Source organism: Ursus arctos, unplaced genomic scaffold (assembly GCF_023065955.2).
Source record: "Ursus arctos isolate Adak ecotype North America unplaced genomic scaffold, UrsArc2.0 scaffold_2, whole genome shotgun sequence".
In the NCBI taxonomy this organism is placed as follows: Eukaryota; Metazoa; Chordata; class Mammalia; order Carnivora; family Ursidae; genus Ursus; species Ursus arctos.
The window spans coordinates 75,024,442-75,041,597 of NW_026622874.1; the positions used below are offsets into that span (position 1 = coordinate 75,024,442).

Here is a 17,156-nt window from a genome sequence, read left to right on the forward strand (position 1 = left end):
TTTGGTTTTACAGTCCAGATCTGGGGCTTTAGTTATCCCACACTGGTATGCATTTCTGTGCATGCACCCACATCTGGGCTGAGCAGTGAGAGAACTGGAGAACTCCTCTCTGGTTTGCTAGTACTTAATATTCTCTTCTTCATCCTCATTTACTGCCATGATATACTTTTCAGAGTCCTCAAGTAGCTACATTCCACCCAGTTTTATAGCAATAATCAATAGAAGAGCCGAAGAAGCATATGCTACTTCATCTTACCTAGAAACTGGAACCCCTCATGTAATTTTAGAGAACATTTTGAAGAACTTTAAATCAGAGCTTTGGTTATAATTCAGACACATTTTCCATTCTTTGTTTTTCCAAAACGTTGTGTCAAATATGGGTTTTACTGAATTAAAAAAAAAAATCCTAAGTGGGATGATCTAGAGAAGAAATTAAATCATTCTTTTTGGCGTTCTGATGTGTAATCATCTTCCTGATGAACTTTATGTCTCTAAATAACATTCTGATGGGGTCTTGCTCAATCTAATGTGAACTAAATGGGAATAACCACAGATCTGAGATGGTTAAAGGTACCTAACAATTCTGGTGTACAAACATTAGTGTTTCCAATATAGAGAGAATGTTAATACATCTCTCCCCTGCTGGATGGACAGTAAATGTTAAAAAGCCTCCTACAATATCTACATAGAATACCCCATCATCCATAAGGAACTATTTGCAATAATGGCTTGTTTGGTGCTTTTCTCTCTGCAATACTGAGCTCCACGAGGGTAGGCACTCTCAACATTTTGTTCACTGCTCTATCTCCAGAGCTTTGTATAATGTCTGGAAAATAGCTAACACTCAACAGAAATTTGATGTCTGAAGGATTGAATGAGTTGAATGAAATGAGGCAGGAATGAATCCACACAGTTACTATAAAAAGAAGTGCGTGGATGCTGGAGTAGGAAGAGGGCAGGGTAAAACCAGCTCCAATGTCCACCATACAGTAGTGTTTCAGACTAATACCCTACGACAAGTTGTATACTGATTTAATAAGCATCTGTCAGAGGCTCACCATGTTCAAAGTATTCGTTAGGTGATGGTTAATAGGGTGATACAAATATGAATGCGGTCAATTTCTTTTCCAAAGGCACCCGTCTTCTAAACAAAGGGATGCTGTGTTCTACCTCAGAATCCAGGAAGAATAATAGATTCTATTTTTTAGTACCTGATATTCTTTAAATCAATTCAAAAAGTATTTATTGCATGCCTATCATATGCCAGATACTGTGTGAGTTACTTTCATAAAAATAAGAACAATAAAAGCTACTATTTTTTCCCAGTGATTACTATATGCCAGATTATGTTAAATGCTTTGTAGTCATTAAAAATCTTTGCAATTTTTAAAAATTGTGGTAAAATGAACATAATGTAAAATGTACCATCCTGACCGTTTTGAAGTGGACAGTTCGGTGGCATGGGGCACATTCACACTGTTGTGCAGCCATCACCACCATCCAGCTCCAAACTTCTTTCACGGTCACACACTGAAACTCCACACATGCTAGACTCTAACTCCCCATTGCCGCTTCCCCCAGCCCCTGGCGACCACCCTTCTACATTCTGACTCTGTGAATTTGAGGACTGTAAGTACCTCATCTAAGAGGAATCATACAGTATTTGTCTTTTTGTGACTGGCTTTTTTCACTTAGCATGATGTCCTCCAGGTTCGTCCATGTAGCAGCGTGTGTCCGAATTTCCTTCCTTGGGGCGCCTGGGTGGCTCGGTTGGTGAAGTGTCTGCCTTTGGCTCAGGTCATGATCCCGGGGTCCTGGGATTGAGTTCCACAGTAGTCTCCGTGCCAGGACACTTTGGACACTTGTGCCCAGACCGGTAGGAGAGAAGAGGAATCACCATGCTAGTGCAGGTAATGGCCTGGTGGGCAGGAAGAGGCACGGGGGCCTGAATCTAATGGGGGAGGAGAGGAATATGTGTGCAACCCAGGGGATCTACTTGGGGGCACTCCCTTCTTCTCCCTGAACCTGTGAATGAACACATGCAATCGTCTGGGCCTGAGAAAGGTGTGATTTGCCAAGAGTTCACACCTCTCAGGAGTGAAGGTTTGGGCCACGTCACCTGGTGAGAGCCCTCCCGGCAGCTCGGGTGACAGCTCCGCGTAAGGAGCTATAGGATGAGGAGTGGAGGAAAGAATGAGACTGGGTACAGTCCCAATACAACCGCGGTGACCAAGGCCTTCGTTTGCATCACTAACTTCCCTCACGGAGAAAGGCCCATGGAAGTCATGGCAGGCTGCTCTCCAAACACGCATGGCTGCCATGACAGTGACCTCTGGGATGTCCTGCAGGGAGCACACTTGACTGACCACTCTGGCTGCCGCCACTCACCATTACACTTCCCCTGCCTGTTCCCAGCCAGGCCTGAGCCCGGCAAGGGTGTTAGCGCATTGGGCCCACGCCTGCAAGACACGGGATTCCTCTGACTGGCAGTCTTGGCTCAAGAACTCTCCTTCACTCAGGCTGGCCAAACCTTTCTGGGACTTGCACTGCAGGCTGAGGTGATTTTCCCCCTGACTTCCCTTTCGTCTCCTCACCTGTAGTGCCGCTAGGCCTGCATCAGTAGGTTCCTTCTCTTCCCCTGGCTTCCTCCCTTTATCCTTTACAGGTATTTTGCCCCAGAACCTGTCATGGTCTAATTCCATTATGGTGACTGTTTCTGGGAAGACCCCCAGCTAACACTGGAGTTCCTCCCCATCCTTGGCTCCACTCACCTCTTTTTAGTCTGTGTCTCAGTACTGTGCTTACTTCTTGAAAGTACTTTCACAGTTGGATATACTTCTTTTATTATATATATATATTATATTATATATATGTCATATATATTATATATATTTTTGGGGAAGGGGAGAAGGAAGAAGTAGAGAGAGAGAGAGGGAGAGAGAATGAGCTGGGTAGGGGCAGAGGGAGAGAGAGAATCCCAAGCGGGCTCCATGCCCAGGGCAGATCCCATGGCGGGTCTCAATCCCATGACCCAGAGACCATGACCTGAGTCGAAATCAAGAGTTGACACTTCACTGACTGAGCCACCCAGGTGCCCCTCCTTTATTAATGGTTGCTCTGTTTCCCCCACCAGACTGCAACTTCCGTTAGGGCAGGAACCCCATCTAAATGGAAGTCACTCTTGCAGCTGGTGCCTGGCGCAGAGCCTAGCACGCGGTGGGCACGGTCCGTCTTTACGGGATGGGAGAACTTCCGCCGCCGCTCCCATCACTTGACGCAGATGCCACTGTCTGTGTTCTCTGGGTCTTGTCGTTGGTGGTGTTTAAAGTAGGGACAAAAAAGCATCACAGGGAGGAGTCAATGATTTGAAAAACAAGAAACCACCCTTCCCTGACATAGTGAGCCTGAGAACTGCAAGCAGCCAGGACCCTCTGGAAATCAGAGTGAAGCCATTTTGAGAAGTTCTAAAGAGCTGATAGGATGTGGTGCTTCTGATAGTGCCGAGGGAAAGCAGGAGTTCAGACACCCGTCTTCAAAGGAAATCTTCCCCGAGAAGGAGCGGGGGTGTGAGGTGGGGTGGTCTCCAGCCGTGGCCCCAAATCCAATTAGCCTTTTTATGTCCTCAAGCAAACAGGGCTTCTGAGTGATCTGCTGAGATCTAAGTAAGAGGAAGAGAAGGAGGGAGGAGCATCTTTGCATTGGAATCTTTTGGTGCAGGGCTCGCTCAGTGGGGCTTCTGATCCCGGCTTTGAGCCGTTGAATCTCCTCCCTCTCCCCTCATCCAAGGCCCGCTTCCCCCAGGCTCTGGGGGAATAGTAGGGAATAGTAGGTAGGGAAGTCTTGAGAAGAAGTTGTTAGTGGCAGCAAAGAGGCAGTACCGTACGGTGGTTAATACCATGGCTTTCGACTCTGTATCAGTCAGGAGAGATGACACTATGTTGCCGTAACAAACAGCCCCTCAAATCCCATTCGTGCCTTGTGTCTGGTTTAGCATGGGCTGCGGTAACAAAGTATCATAGGCTGGTAGTTTCAACAACTGAAATTTATTTCTCCCAGTTCTGGAGGCTGGGGAGTCAAGATCAAGGCACCAACAGACTTGGCGTCTGGCCGTAGTTCTCTTCCTGGCTTGTAGCTGGCTGCCTTCTCCCTGGGTGCTCCCATGGCATGAGATTGCTTGAGAGACTAAGTTCTCTGGTGTCTCTTCCTATAGGGGCACTAATTGCATCATGAGGGTCTCTGCTCATGACCTCATCTAAACTTAACCACCTCCCAAAGGCCCCACCTCCAAATACCATCACACTGGGGGCAAGGGCTTCTACAAATAAATGTTGGGCCCGTTGGGGTTTTGCCATTCAGCGTGGCAGAGGGAAGAGAGTGTGATGACTTAAGCACAGCCTCTGCCTTCACGTCATACATGTTTCTTCTGCTCACATTTTCTTGATCAAAAGCAAGTTACATGTGGAACTTAAAGAGGGCTATGGAGAATACAATCCAACCTTGTCCTCAGAAGGAAAGAACTGCATTGTTGGCAACGGCCCTAATGATCACCAGAGTGACACAGTCCAGATGTTGCTGTGAATACATTTTTTAGATATGACTAACATTTAAATCTGCACACTTTGAATGAGGCACATCACCCTCCATAATGTGGGTGGGCCTCATTTAATCAGTTGAAGGCCTTAAGACCGAGGTTTCCCAAAGAAAGTATTTGGCTTGAAGAATGCCACATAGAAACCCTGCTTGAGTTTCCAGACTGCTTGGCTTGCCCTCTGGATTTTGGACTTGAGACTGTAAGAACACTGAGTCTTTCCTGAATTTTCAGCCTGCTGGCCTGTCCTGTGGATTTCAGACTTGCCAGTCCCCACAAATGAGTGAGCCAGTTCCTTAAAATATCCATCTATCTCTCTTGAATCTTTTTGGGTCTCAAGCCTGCCAGTTCTTAGACTGGGATTTACACCAACACTATTGATTCTCCGGTGTCTCCAGCAGATCTGGACAACTGTACATCTTAGGACTTCTCAGCCTCTGTCATTGAGTGAGTCAATTTCTTATAATAAATCTCTGTGTGTGCACATGTGTGTGTGTGTGTATGGATATGTATGAATGTATGTATATGTTTGCGTGTACACACACACACACACACACACACACACCCTGCAGGTTGTGTTTCTCTGTAGAACCCTGACTAATACATGTGTAGATTTCTCCTCCCTTGTGAAAAATCTACTAAAGCCCTTGGAAGAAACTGTGTACTTTTGTTTGGAGTTAAGAGCTAAAGGTCGAGTGCTCTGCTGTGAAAACTTGATCATAGTTTAATAATGTGGGGAGAAGAATCTTCTGGTTGGATGGAATTTTCCTTGCAGAGCATGCTAATGGCTTTGGACGTTGGAGGCAGTGTCTCTGCTTCTTCAGAGCTGTAAGTAGGTGCAGAAGCTTGGGGCTGACTCGGGGATTGGTTTTCCTCTTGTTTTTTTCTGTGTAGAGTGAGGTCAGACCTAGTAGTGTTTTGCTGATGTTATTTCATTGACAAACTCTATTCTGAAACTTTTAAAAAATCTTTAATTTAGGTGTTACTCTGCTAAGTCCCCAAATGACAGTCTTTGAGACTTGGGGCGAATCATGGAGCTAGTCTGGCCTCATTTCTCTCAAATTGTGTTCTATGAAACATATATTCCTAAATGGTCATAGGTGGTCCTTGAAAAAAGTGATTCCTTGACCAAGTGGGTTTGATAAAGACAGCATATACTCTCTCCTTTTTGGAGAATTCCAAATGCACTTCAGTGAAGTTTGAGGTGCCTCAAACTTAAGTTTTTATGTCATGTCTTTGAAAGGGTCCTGACTAGTATGACGTCTCCCAATCTCTTTTGCACACTTATCTCTGTCTCCTCTCCGTTGCTGTTTCTCCATCTCCTTACCTGTCCTGCAGGAGAACCAGCTGACCCTAAGTTGTCAGAATTAACTAGTCACTCCCATCCTGAGGAGCAGAGGGGAACCTGATGTCCCCCAGTCGTGGTCTGTTGTCATTTTGGGCGTGAGTGGAGCAGTCAGCTAAAAATCAGTTATGTGGCTAAAGATTTTATTTTTATCTTTGGATTGCTAGCAGCCAACCCAAACTGACTCGGCTAATGTAAGCCAGAAAGGAAGTTTATTGGAAGCATCCCAGGCTTCCCCCTCCCCAGAATGGAGGACAGAGCTGGAACAAGCTGAGAAACAGACGTGGGGAGGGAAAGCAACCAGAGCCGTCCTGGGGAGCCTCAGCAGGCTTTCACTGAAATCCTCTCAGGGCTGGCCACCGACATGGTGCACCCTCTGTTCTAGCTTGAAACGGCTGGTAGACAGAATATGTTTTAAGGATGAGAGTGAAGTGAGATGAGCCTCTTGGCCCTGGTTCCTAGGAGGCCACCTTGCATATCAAAGCGGCTTGGTAGCCCACCCAGAAGGGTCTGCGGGACCTCTCTGAGGGAGGAGCCATCCCTGGGCCGCTCTAAACTGCTCCAGGCCCCCAGGTGACGAAGAACCACCTATGCAGGACTTCACTACTCCTAAGGCCCAGGGAGAGCTGGGGAGATGCTTCCCTTAGTGCTTTTGGCTTGTAGGACTCGCATGGGCCCAGACTCTGCCCGTCAGGGGTCTCGCTGACATCTTCAATCTTTCTCTGTTTTCCCTTGGTCTCTGCTGTTCATGCCTTTCACTCTGCTTTCTTTCGTCTTCCGAATGCCCCTCCTCCTACAGACTGAATGTTTGTGTCCCCCGGAAATTCATGTTGAAAGCTTATCCCCAGTGTGGTGCTATTGGGAGACAGGGTCTTGGGGCGGTGATTAGGTCACGGGGATGGAGCTCTCACGAAGGGGATTAGTGTCTTCATAAAAGAGACTCTGGAGAGAACTCTTGCTCCTTGCACCTTGGGGTGCAAAAAGATGTCTGTCCTTCCCCCCTCAACCCTCTTGCCAATTTAGCTTTTCCCTTAGACTTCCGTACTTCTGTCTGAATTCTGGGAGTCTTCCTAGGTGCAGGAAGTGGGCTCTCACCAGATACTGAATCTCTGAGAAATATGTTTCTGTTGTTTGTAACAGAACTATATTCAGTCTGTAGTATTTTGTACGGCAGCCTGAATGGACTAAAACATCACCCTTTAAAAAAAAAAAGGCTCTTATTTAAAGAACAATTATTCAAAAATAGTTACTCAAACTACCAAATATTTTTCAGTGAAAACTTAGTCTTTTTTTCCCCCACCCTAGACTTCCTGTCTCTTGCCACAGGCAGTAATTCCAATCCTTTTTCTGGATATCTGTCCAGATGTAGCTTATGTCTGTATCTCTATATACCTCCTATTTTATTTGTTTGTTTTTTTTTCAAGTAGGCTCCAGCTGGGCTTGAACTCACAACCCTGAGATCAAGACCTGAGCTGAGACCAAGAGTCGGATGCCGAACGGCCTGAGCCACTCAGGCGCCCCTGCCTACTATTTTATTTGTAAACACAGCAGAACAGATTAGACACTTGCTTGGTAACTTGCATTTTCCACTCAGGGATGTATCAGAACACATCTGGTGCATGTTTTGGATGGCTGCGTGGCCTTCTACCGCAAGGCCCCATCGATGGACGGGTTTCTGTGAATACAAATGATGAGGCAGCAAACGTCCTTGGGCTCCTGATGTGAGGCGTCCGAGCAAACACATCGGTCAGAAGCAAGAGTGTTTCCTTTCCCAAGAGTTAGCAAAGCTTGGTGCTTCTGGTTTCTACCAGACTTCCCAGGCATGGCCCACATTGGCTGCTTCTCTTTCTCTCGACTCCTGAAGTACTTACAATACAGCTTCTGCCCACGAACATATATATGCAAGGGGCCCCAGTGACCTCCTTCCTTAGTGCGTCGCTTCTGACGTTTCTGTAGAATTTGACTCACTGCCCATCCCATCCTGAAACGCTCCTTGCTTGCCTGTTACGGTGGCTGATCTTTGTCTTCCCGTTTCTCTAAGTGTGCTTTTCCTGTGACCTTGGTCTGCTTCGTCGTCTGGCAGGGGCTTGAGGGAGTGGAATCCGCTGGGTTAGCCCTTGGCCCACACCCATTCACCTCACTGCCTGGACCCCCAGAGGAATGGGAGGTTTTGATCAATATCGAATTCACACTCTCTTTTAGGCTCAAACCCTTCATTAAAAAAAAAGAAAATGTTGTCTTTCATTCCCGCATTTTAGGTTATTATCATCACTATTTTAATATTTACTATGTACCATTTAAAAAATACGAAAAGGTGTAAGGGCACCTGGGTAGCTCAGGTGGTTAAGCATCTGACTCTTGATATTGGCTCAGGTCTCGATCTCAGGGTCCTGAGTTCAAGCCCTGAGTTGGGCTCCACGCTGGGTGCGGGGCTTAAAAAAAATATGAGAGCTGTCAATGATAACAAAGAATACGACAGAAGAATAACACAACAAACACCAATGTATCCACCATTCAGCTTAATAAATGTGAACAACACAGCCAGAGGCCCTTTGATACCCTCCCTGCATCCTAGAGAGAATCACTGTACTGAATTTGGGGTTTGTCATTTTCTTGCATTTTAATGGAGTCCTGAATTTCTGACTGGCCTCTCTGGATATCTCTATATGGGTATCCCACTCAGTATGGTTAAAAACAAACTCAAGTGATTCCATTTACATAAAAAGAAAAAGGTGCTTGCTCTATCATCTATCTATCTATCTATCCATCTATCTATCTATCTATCTATCATCTATCTATCTATCTATCATCATCTATCCTCAGAAATCCTTCCAGAAAGATCTATATTAGGGGTTGACCAGACAGAACGCAGCAGCAAGCCTGTTTGCAACTTCTGTTATCTATCTGCTCGTTGGTGTTTTCTAAATTTTCAACAGTGGAGCATGGATTAGTTTACTACTAATGCCCCAAACTTATCTTCCCCTCAACCCTCTTTCCAATTTAGTTTTTACCCTAGATGTCCCTATTTCTGTTGGAATTCCACGATTCTTCACAGGTCCGAAACCTGGGAGGCACCTTGACGTTCCTTTCCCTGTCTCACATTCCTTCAGTTCTTACTACACCTTGTGGTTGAGCGGATTTCTATCTCCCCTGTTAGATTTTAAGTTCTTTAGGGGCGCAGACCTTATCTGTCTCCCTGGGGGCCCATCACTCAGCACAGCTCAAAAACAGATGGCCCAAAAGTGGTTATCGAGCCTTTCTGTCTGATGCCTCAGGCTCGTCTACACACCTTGCGACTGTCACCTGATTTATTTATAGAAATTTCCTCTATAAATAAACGGTTTCTGTTTCAGGTATGGTTTGCCCTTGATATTTACACTCCATCTCTTACCCTACCCCCGTCTCAAACTTAGAAACCGGAATTGGAGCTGGTATTCAAATCCTTAGCCACAGTACAAGGAGCCAGCCCCTTGTGTAAGAACTAAGTCATAGTTGTGAAGTTCTTCTTTTCCCTGGACATTCTAGCTGCTGTCAGTACATTTGCTGGGGAATTCTTGACGAGGTTTTACTTGTCCTTCCATGCTGTTCTTTCTGGGGTTTCCTTGTTTCTTTTTGTGATCAGGTTCCAGATGGCTCAGGAGTGCTTACAAAATGAGTATTTTGACAGATTGCTTAGTGCTTGCAAACCGTGTCACCTTCGATGTTCTAATACCCCTCCTGTACCGTGTCAGCGTTATTGTGATGCAAGTAAGTAATACTGCTTGAACAATTAATTCATTGGTGTGACCTATTTTCTCTACATTGACTATTTATGAAAAAAATAGACATTACAGGAAGGATGGTGAGATCTTCTGAATCAAAAAGAGAGAAATAAGGCAAGTATTTAAATGCCATCGGGAGCAAAGTAATTATTCAGAACTGAACTCAATTTTATTCAGCGCTGTTAGCAACATGGATTTTTATCAACTCTTCTAATTAAGTATTATTTAGAATTTACAAGTCAATGCTGATGAATTAGGGAAATTGGATGGCAAATAATCTTTACTTGATGTGGATATTATGTTGTCAGTTCATTATCCCTCTGGTATTCTTTTAATTCAGTGAAAGGAACAAATGAAATTCTCTGGACCTGTTTGGGCCTGAGCTTGATAGTTTCTTTGACAGTTTTTGTGTTGATGTTCTTGCTAAGGAAGATGAATTCGGAACCATCAAAGGACAAATGTAAAAACACAGGTTGGTTTGAAATCTATTTGCAGTCTTTGAAATCTATTTCCAAGAGGTTGCTATTGTGAATTTCAGTTCCTTCTCTCTCTCTCTCTCTCTCTCTCTCTTTTTGTGTTGAGTATTTCATTTGGTTAGAGCCCTTTTGAGTGTGTTAGAGGACAGTTGTGTTAAACGAACTTTCGGGAAGGAGCGAGCTGTCTTCTTTTTGGTTTGTCTCTTCTTTGCAGGTGCTCCACAGAGTCGCGCTCCCCCACATTCTTCCCTCAGTAATTACTCTTCTGAAGTAGTGAGGTTTCCTTGGCAAACATCCACCCCTTTGACCAAAGTTAGCACATTGATTAAATGTCTTACTCTCAGAAACTGCTAGCCAGGTCTGCTACTATTAGGAAAAATGTATTTGGCAAGACCCATGGCCATATTTTTCATACAAATGTAAATGCTGTTTGCTTGGGTGAATATTTTGCTGCCAAAAAAAGTGCTTGAAATGAATAACCAGTTGTTCTTGGATTATTTGAGTAGTCGTTTTAAAGATTATTATCTTTATTAAGCAGCAGAGAACCAGTCTCAGAGAAGTGAATGTTCTACTTAAAGCCTTTTTAAGATAAAAGCATTTCTGCAGCACCTTTGCCCATGATCTGATTCCCAAACACTTCGCAGCCATTGCCCTATTTCTTGATGCATTTATTTTCTGTGCATAATCTGTAAGGCACCCACCTCATTTGCAGTAAAGAGAGGTAGATGGCTGTTCCCCATAATTTACTCATGTTTCTTTTTTTTTCTTCTGCCTGGGGTCTGAGAGACAGGTGGGGAGTGACTTTAAGTGTTTTATTTTGGAAGATGGAGTTATTCTGTGGCAGGTTGGGGAAGTAGGAAAGCTTACCTTCACCAGCATATAAATGGGGACATAATAGAGACTCCTACCTTACATGATCACAAAAGATTCATTATAAAAAAATTTTTGATTTGCTACCAAATGCTCTGTAAGAGAAGCATCTTTACTTTGAATTCTAAAGTGTCACCCAAAGGCTTATTTTGGTGTGCTGTAACATATGGTAATTTCACAGGTGTCATTTCACGGGTGTAAAATAGGGTCAACACTTCAATGCCTCCGAGGACCAAGCAGGCAACCAGTGAATGCAGTGGGCAGGTGGAGGTTTCAAGAATAGAGTAGCCTGTGCCCGTCACCAAGGAGACAGGTGCTATGGACTCCAACCAATTGTTTCCATGTAGGAATGTAAGCTACAAGTTGCCACTTTTTCATTATTATTATTTTTAAGAGACCAGTCGCCTTGATCTGCATGTGAAATCCCTTGAATTTTGGTTTTTATTTTTTAACCACTTGGTTTTTGAATGGGGGCCAACATAAAACGTGTAAGCAAACACTTAACAATACTGTAGGGGCCTAACCGAAGTCTATCTTCAGATCCAGTGTGGCCTGTGGTCTGTAGGTGGGTGACTTCTAGCGTAGGACATACTCATTTGTTTTGTAGGAGGTCTGTCTCCATGGCTTGGAGCCCTAATGTGTACTGCTAAGGCTGTCAGGACCGCCTCACGTGGGAAGTTGAGGTTAATGGTTGTGTTTCTGCATGATCAGGATCTGCTCTCCAGAAGGAGGCGAATGCTGACCAGGAGGAGGGCCGTGCTAGCAGGACTGGTGACGAAGTTCTCTCAAGGGGCCTGGAGTACACAGTAGAAGAATGCACCTGTGAAGACTGTGTCAATTCTGAATCAAAGGTCGATTCTGACCATTTCTTTCCACTCCCGGCTATGGAGGAAGGTGCAACCATTCTCGTCACCACGAAAACAAATGACTACTGTAATAGCCTGCTAGCTAGTGTCACAGAGATGGAGAAACCCATTTTTACCAGATAATCGACCGTTTCAGCTGGTGTAGAGCTGCTTTGAAAATCTGATGTCAGGATGATGTATCTGATCTCTTTAGGATGATTGTACTTATCAGTTGTTGATAGAGCTTTTTGTCCTGTAATTCTAGAAAGTCTTTATGTTAGATGTACTTCCCTACCTTATTGTTGGGAGCTTAACTGTAGAAATTTCCTTGGTCTCATGATTAAATTCTTGACTCACTGAAAAAAACCACTGCAGTGTGTAGATCCCATAGTCCCACATTTCTATGGCTAGCCCCTTTCTCTCCTATACACACACGTATATACTTCTAGCCAGATTGGATTTTTCTCTTTATTATTAATGGAAAGTAAGGTGATCTTATGTACTCCTGGAGATAGGAGAAGCCTAGAGTCAGCCACACTAATTTAGTGTGCAATGCGTGAGTGCAAGGCTCCTGACCTTGTGAACTTTTAGCTTAATGGAGACATCAGGCATTATTACAGTCCCATAAATAAATGTGTAATTGCAAACTGTGATAAAGGTATAGTAGGTATCATTTTCAGACCCCAATGCAGGTAATAATAATGGTAGCTAAAACTTAGCCTTACTAGGGACGCCTGGGTGGCTCAGTTGGTTAAGCATCTGACACTTGATTTCAGCTCAGGTCATGATCTCATGGGTCCTGGAATCAAGCCCTATGTGCTCAGCAGGGAGTCTGCTTGAGATTCTCTACCTCTCTTTCTCCCTCTGCTCATACTCTCTTTCTCTAATAAATAAGCAAATCCTTAAAAGAACAACAACAAATGTACAGTACTAACTCATCTAGTGCATACAACAAATCACAAGGTAGGTGGACAATTATTACCTCCATTTTACAGGTGTTGGCAGAAACTGAGTCAGAGGAAGGTAACATAACCAATAAATGGCAGAACTAGGATTTAAACACATCCTGACTTATTTATTTTTTCTCTTCGCATCAAATTAAGTTCATTTGAATTTCCCATCTCTTTTGGCTACAATCTTAGTCATTATTTGGGCGGGGGTCCCTTTCTGGGGTTGTGCAAAGGTCCTGAGGTGTTATGGAAAAGTTTGCAACAGGTGATGATGCCCTCTGGTAATATGTTGACTTTGATCATTGTTAAGATGCCCACTGACACCACAGCGTAGACCTCAAAGTCTTGGGGCTTTGTGGCTTTTGTGTCAGGTTTGGGATATGGGAAAACTTAGTGAGCCCTTTTTACCCTTTGGGGGCCATTCCATGGTTCCATTCCAGGTCCTTGAGGACCACAGGAGACAATACAGTACGGTGGTTAAGACACTGGCTCCTGGAGCCAGATTGGCTGGACTTGAATCCTGGCTCTGTTACTAGAAGTTACAGACTTTGGGTGACTGTGAGAGTTACTTAACCACTTGTGCCTCAGTTTCCCCATCTGTAAAACGGGAATAGTAATAGTATCTACTTATAAGGTTATTTTAAGGATTAAACGAAAACACAGACACACCCATTGGCGCATATATGTTTTTTTTCATGAAAGTATCTGTTTCATAATAAATACTTTGAGTCACATTGCTGTAATGATTTTTATTAATCTGCTTGAATTGTAGTTTGAGAGCAGGCACACACTCCTTTCCTGTTCTATGGCTGTTCTAGGAACAGTATATGGAATACTGCTCCTAGCTTCTCACAGGCCTTCTTCCTTCTCCCCTCCCCTCCCCGCCACTGGCATCTCCTCAACGACTTTGGTTTTTCAAGGCTGACAAGAGCTGTAGACTTTAGGCTTTTGATTCTTGGTCTTTGGGGACTAGGCGAAAATCTCAGAAAAAAGGAATTACAATGTTTCAAGGGTGTGGTTGGAGGTAGAAACGGGGAAGGACAAGCACTGATGTCACTAACTTCTCCTGCCTCAAGTGCCATGAAGGTTCAGGGTGCTATGAGAAGGTAGAACACGTTATCCTCGCGACAACTCCATGACGCAGGTATGTGATGCCTTCCCCAGGGTTACAGAGGCAGGAGAACCCAAACTAGGCTTCTGGGGGTGGGGGAGTTGGGGGGTGGATTTAGGCACATAGACTCTTCAAAATAACAGATTAACAATAACTATAGAGTATAATTTTGAAAATGGCAAAGACGATCCAACCAACCCACAAGTATTTTCATCTCTCCACTCCCTCAATCCCTACACATGGTCATACTTTGACACATTGTAATTATGGCACATAGACCATTTTGCACCGGACTTTTTTTTACTTGAGGCCTTATCATTGGCCTCTCCCCAAGTTTCCATCTTTATAATTAGAATTTGCAACTACCGCAAGAGATTCCTTGTGAAGTGGGCCATGATTTGCTTAGCTATTCTTCTGTAGTTGGGCTTTGGGGGTGCTTTCCACTCGTTCCGTCATAAATAACGCTGCACGGCAGCCGTCTCCAAAGAGCTCTTGACTTCTGCTGGAATCCAAAAGATCAACTTCCAGGGGCCAGAGGTTTTGTGTTGAAAGGCAGTGTAGTAGGAAGACCATGGGGCTGTGGGTCACACAGAACTGGGCTGGAATTCTGGCTCCATTTCCCTGTGGGGTCTGGTCCTCGATTCAGTGTTTTCAACTGTGGATTAAGATTTATCAGTGGATCAATCAACTGTCTCAGTCAGCATAAAAAAGAAAGAAAGAAAGAAAGAGAAAAAAAGAAAGAAAAATAGAGAATACATTACCCATGGAATTGTTTTGTTAAACATCTTGTTAAATGTATCCACATGTGTACTGGGTTGTGATGTAAAAATGCCTTTTTTTTTTTTTTTACTCCGGGTTTTGGGCAAAATGCTCTTTTAACCTTTCTGGGTCCCCTTTCCCCCATGTATAAAATGGGACAGTAACCTGAGCTTCATATTGTGAACACGTGTTGGCACATCATCCATCCACCTTATCTCCAATGCCACCAGCCTAGCCCCAGACATATTATTTCTTGCTGGGCAACTGACTGCAATGGCTCCCTAACCAGGGGCCCTTTCTCCACCCTGCCCCACTACAATTCATTTCGAACCCAGGAGGAGTAACCGTCTTAAGACCTAATTCAGATCGTGTCACTCCTCTGCTTAAATTCTGGCAATGGCTTCCCATTCCCTTACACCCCCTCACCATGGCCCACAGGCCCTCCACCCAGGCTCTCCTACCTCCTCTCTCTCACCCACTCTCTGGCTCTAGTCAAGCCCCGAGGCAGGGCCTTTGCACTTGCTGTTCCTTCTGGAACACCTTTCCTGCGCATCATCCCGGGCCGTTTTCCAGCTTCCGTCGTCCAGGTCTCAGCTCCAAGATCGTCTCCTTAGGGGTGCCCTCCGGAATTGCCCATCTCCCCGGTTCCCATGCTTTGGCCCATTACCCTTTATTTCCCTTCTTAGTTCCTACTGCTCTCTGCAACGGTGTTGGCTCACTTCTCGTGGCCTGTTCACTGTCTCCCCGACAGAGGTGTGGGCCCAAGAGGGCAGGGAAACGTCCAGGTCAGTCCCGCCGCAGCCACGCGCGGTGAGCGATTCTCGCACCTCCGTGCTTCCCCGCGAGCATCTCGGTCCTCCCAGGACCGGGCCGCCCAGCCACCCCGCCGCGCCGGCGCCCGTGTTTACCTTCCGGGTCGGTGGGCGGGTCCGCGGCGGCGGCGCTCCACTTCCGGGGCGGGGCGGTGCGCTGTCTCCCGGCCTGTCTGGAGCCCGGCGGCGGCAGTGGCGGCAGTGGCGGTAGCACGGCGCGGGCACCGGCTCGGGAGCGGCACCATGAGCGGTGAGTGGCGGCTTCGCCGCTGTCACCCGGCCCGGCTGCCTCGGCTCCCGCCGCTCCAGCTGCACACTCCGGCCCCCGAGTCCCCGCGTCCCGCTTGCTCGCACACCCCCGTCCCGTCTCTCGTAGACCCCCGTACGCGCGGGAGCTGGCCCCCGTTCACCTGCACTTATCTGGCGTCCCGAGTCCAGACACTCCCAGTCCCCTGCCTCCTGTTCCCCGCTTAAAACCAGCTCCTGCACACCTGTCCCCAGACCCCCAGTCTCTCCCAGTCCTCCGACCCTCTCACCCAGTCACCATCCCCTCAGTTCTCAGACCTTCCGGCTCTCAGTCCCTCCTAACTCCAGAACCCCCCCCCCCCCCCAGTCCCAGTTTCAGTTCCGGGCCCCCCTGCTCCCCAGTCATTCCTGTTTCCCAGGCCCCTGGTGTGCAGTCGCTCCAGTCTCCACACGGGAAGGGTGTCGTCTCTGACACTCTTAGTTTGCTGACCCCTGAACCCCGTGTCCCCCCGTGGCTCTCGGTCCCCAGAGGAGTGTGAGTTCTCCAGCCTCTTTGTCTTCCCCGCCCCTCCCATTCCCTCGTGCCCTGTTCCCCGGTGCTTTGCTGTTCCAGTCACCAGTTGTTCCCAGTTACACTCGCAGTGTCCCTCACTGGTCCTTGCTTCTTACATTTTGGTCCTTTTTTTCATGCTCCCGCCCCTTTCAGTTCTTTTCCTAGCTCATTTGAGGTCTCCCTCGCTCTGTCCTGCACCCCTTTCCTTGTTCAATTCTGAACCCATCTGGGGACCATCGCGTTGCCCTTCCCAGCCCACCCCCTTCCCGCCTGCAGGGAGGGGTGTGGTTTTGGTCGGGAGGCCGGGAGTGGGAGGGAGGTGGGTGTGGACAGCTTGTGCTCCGCGTTTCTGAAGTTTAGTCCCCAGACTTGGATGTGAATTCTCAGCCGTTCTCTGAAGCGATCTACTGGTGTTTTGGTGCTAAGTCATTCCTGGGTGTTGTGTGTGCAGAGTGACTCCGGGAAGCCTCGCAGCCCGCCCTGACTGGGATCTGGATTTACTTAGGAGGACCCGCCTACCCTCACACTGCCTGTTTTTCTCTTACTGTGGAGTTGCCACTGAAGAGTCCCTGCATCCAGCTCCCTTGGCCCTAGCCTTTCACCCAGGCATTTCTGGAGGTTGAGGAGGAGGAGGAGGGCAAGGCGAAGGGGCCGTGTCTCTCTTAATTTTTAACTTTTGAGTTATCTCCGTGGATCTTTTTTTTTTTTTTTTTTTTAAATACAAGTCATGCGCCTTTTGTTTTGCTGTTCAAGAGCAAGATTTGTGATATCGTTGGTCCTAATGAGGGAGCTGGGAAGGGGGTTTCCTGGGAGATAGTCCAGCTTCTGTTGTCAGAGCAA

The 17,156-nt window shown here is 46.3% G+C and overlaps 2 protein-coding genes and 1 long non-coding RNA gene across 4 annotated transcripts in view; 2 read left to right on the forward strand and 1 right to left on the reverse strand.

Annotated features, from left to right (window-relative positions):
* The first annotated feature begins 9,458 nt into the window (after positions 1 to 9,458).
* Positions 9,459 to 13,558, forward strand: TNFRSF17 (TNF receptor superfamily member 17). The gene is made up of 3 exons (XM_057315399.1): positions 9,459 to 9,680; positions 10,035 to 10,166; positions 11,752 to 13,558. The coding sequence occupies exons 1-3, from the start codon at positions 9,563 to 9,565 to the stop codon at positions 12,027 to 12,029; spliced, it is 528 nt and encodes a 175-aa protein (XP_057171382.1). The 5' UTR covers positions 9,459 to 9,562; the 3' UTR covers positions 12,030 to 13,558.
* Positions 13,559 to 13,569: 11 nt separating this feature from the next.
* On the reverse strand, positions 13,570 to 15,626 carry LOC130544294 (uncharacterized). The gene is made up of 2 exons (XR_008960469.1): positions 15,167 to 15,626; positions 13,570 to 14,601 (listed from the first exon to the last, which is right to left on the reverse strand). It is a non-coding gene; the product is annotated as an uncharacterized LOC130544294 (long non-coding RNA).
* Positions 15,627 to 15,653: 27 nt separating this feature from the next.
* SNX29 (sorting nexin 29) overlaps positions 15,654 to 17,156 on the forward strand; it is a 511,081-nt gene continuing 509,578 nt past the window's right edge. Inside the window, exon 1 of one of the 2 annotated variants that reach the window (XM_026520303.4) lies at positions 15,654 to 15,767. In XM_026520303.4, coding sequence (XP_026376088.1) covers positions 15,761 to 15,767 — 7 coding nt within the window. In that variant the 5' untranslated portion in view covers positions 15,654 to 15,760. The remainder of the gene's footprint in view (positions 15,768 to 17,156) is intronic. The other variant, XR_006411828.3, reaches the window with a different exon arrangement.

Excerpts from the sequence above, each read along its gene's own strand:
- TNFRSF17 (XM_057315399.1), top strand. The coding sequence starts at position 9,563 with ATGGCTCAGGAGTGCTTACAAAATGAGTATTTTGACAGATTGCTTAGT. Across the intron at positions 9,681-10,034 it reads TCAGCGTTATTGTGATGCAA|TGAAAGGAACAAATGAAATT; the intron begins GTAAGTAATACT and ends CTTTTAATTCAG. Across the intron at positions 10,167-11,751 it reads GGACAAATGTAAAAACACAG|GATCTGCTCTCCAGAAGGAG; the intron begins GTTGGTTTGAAA and ends CTGCATGATCAG.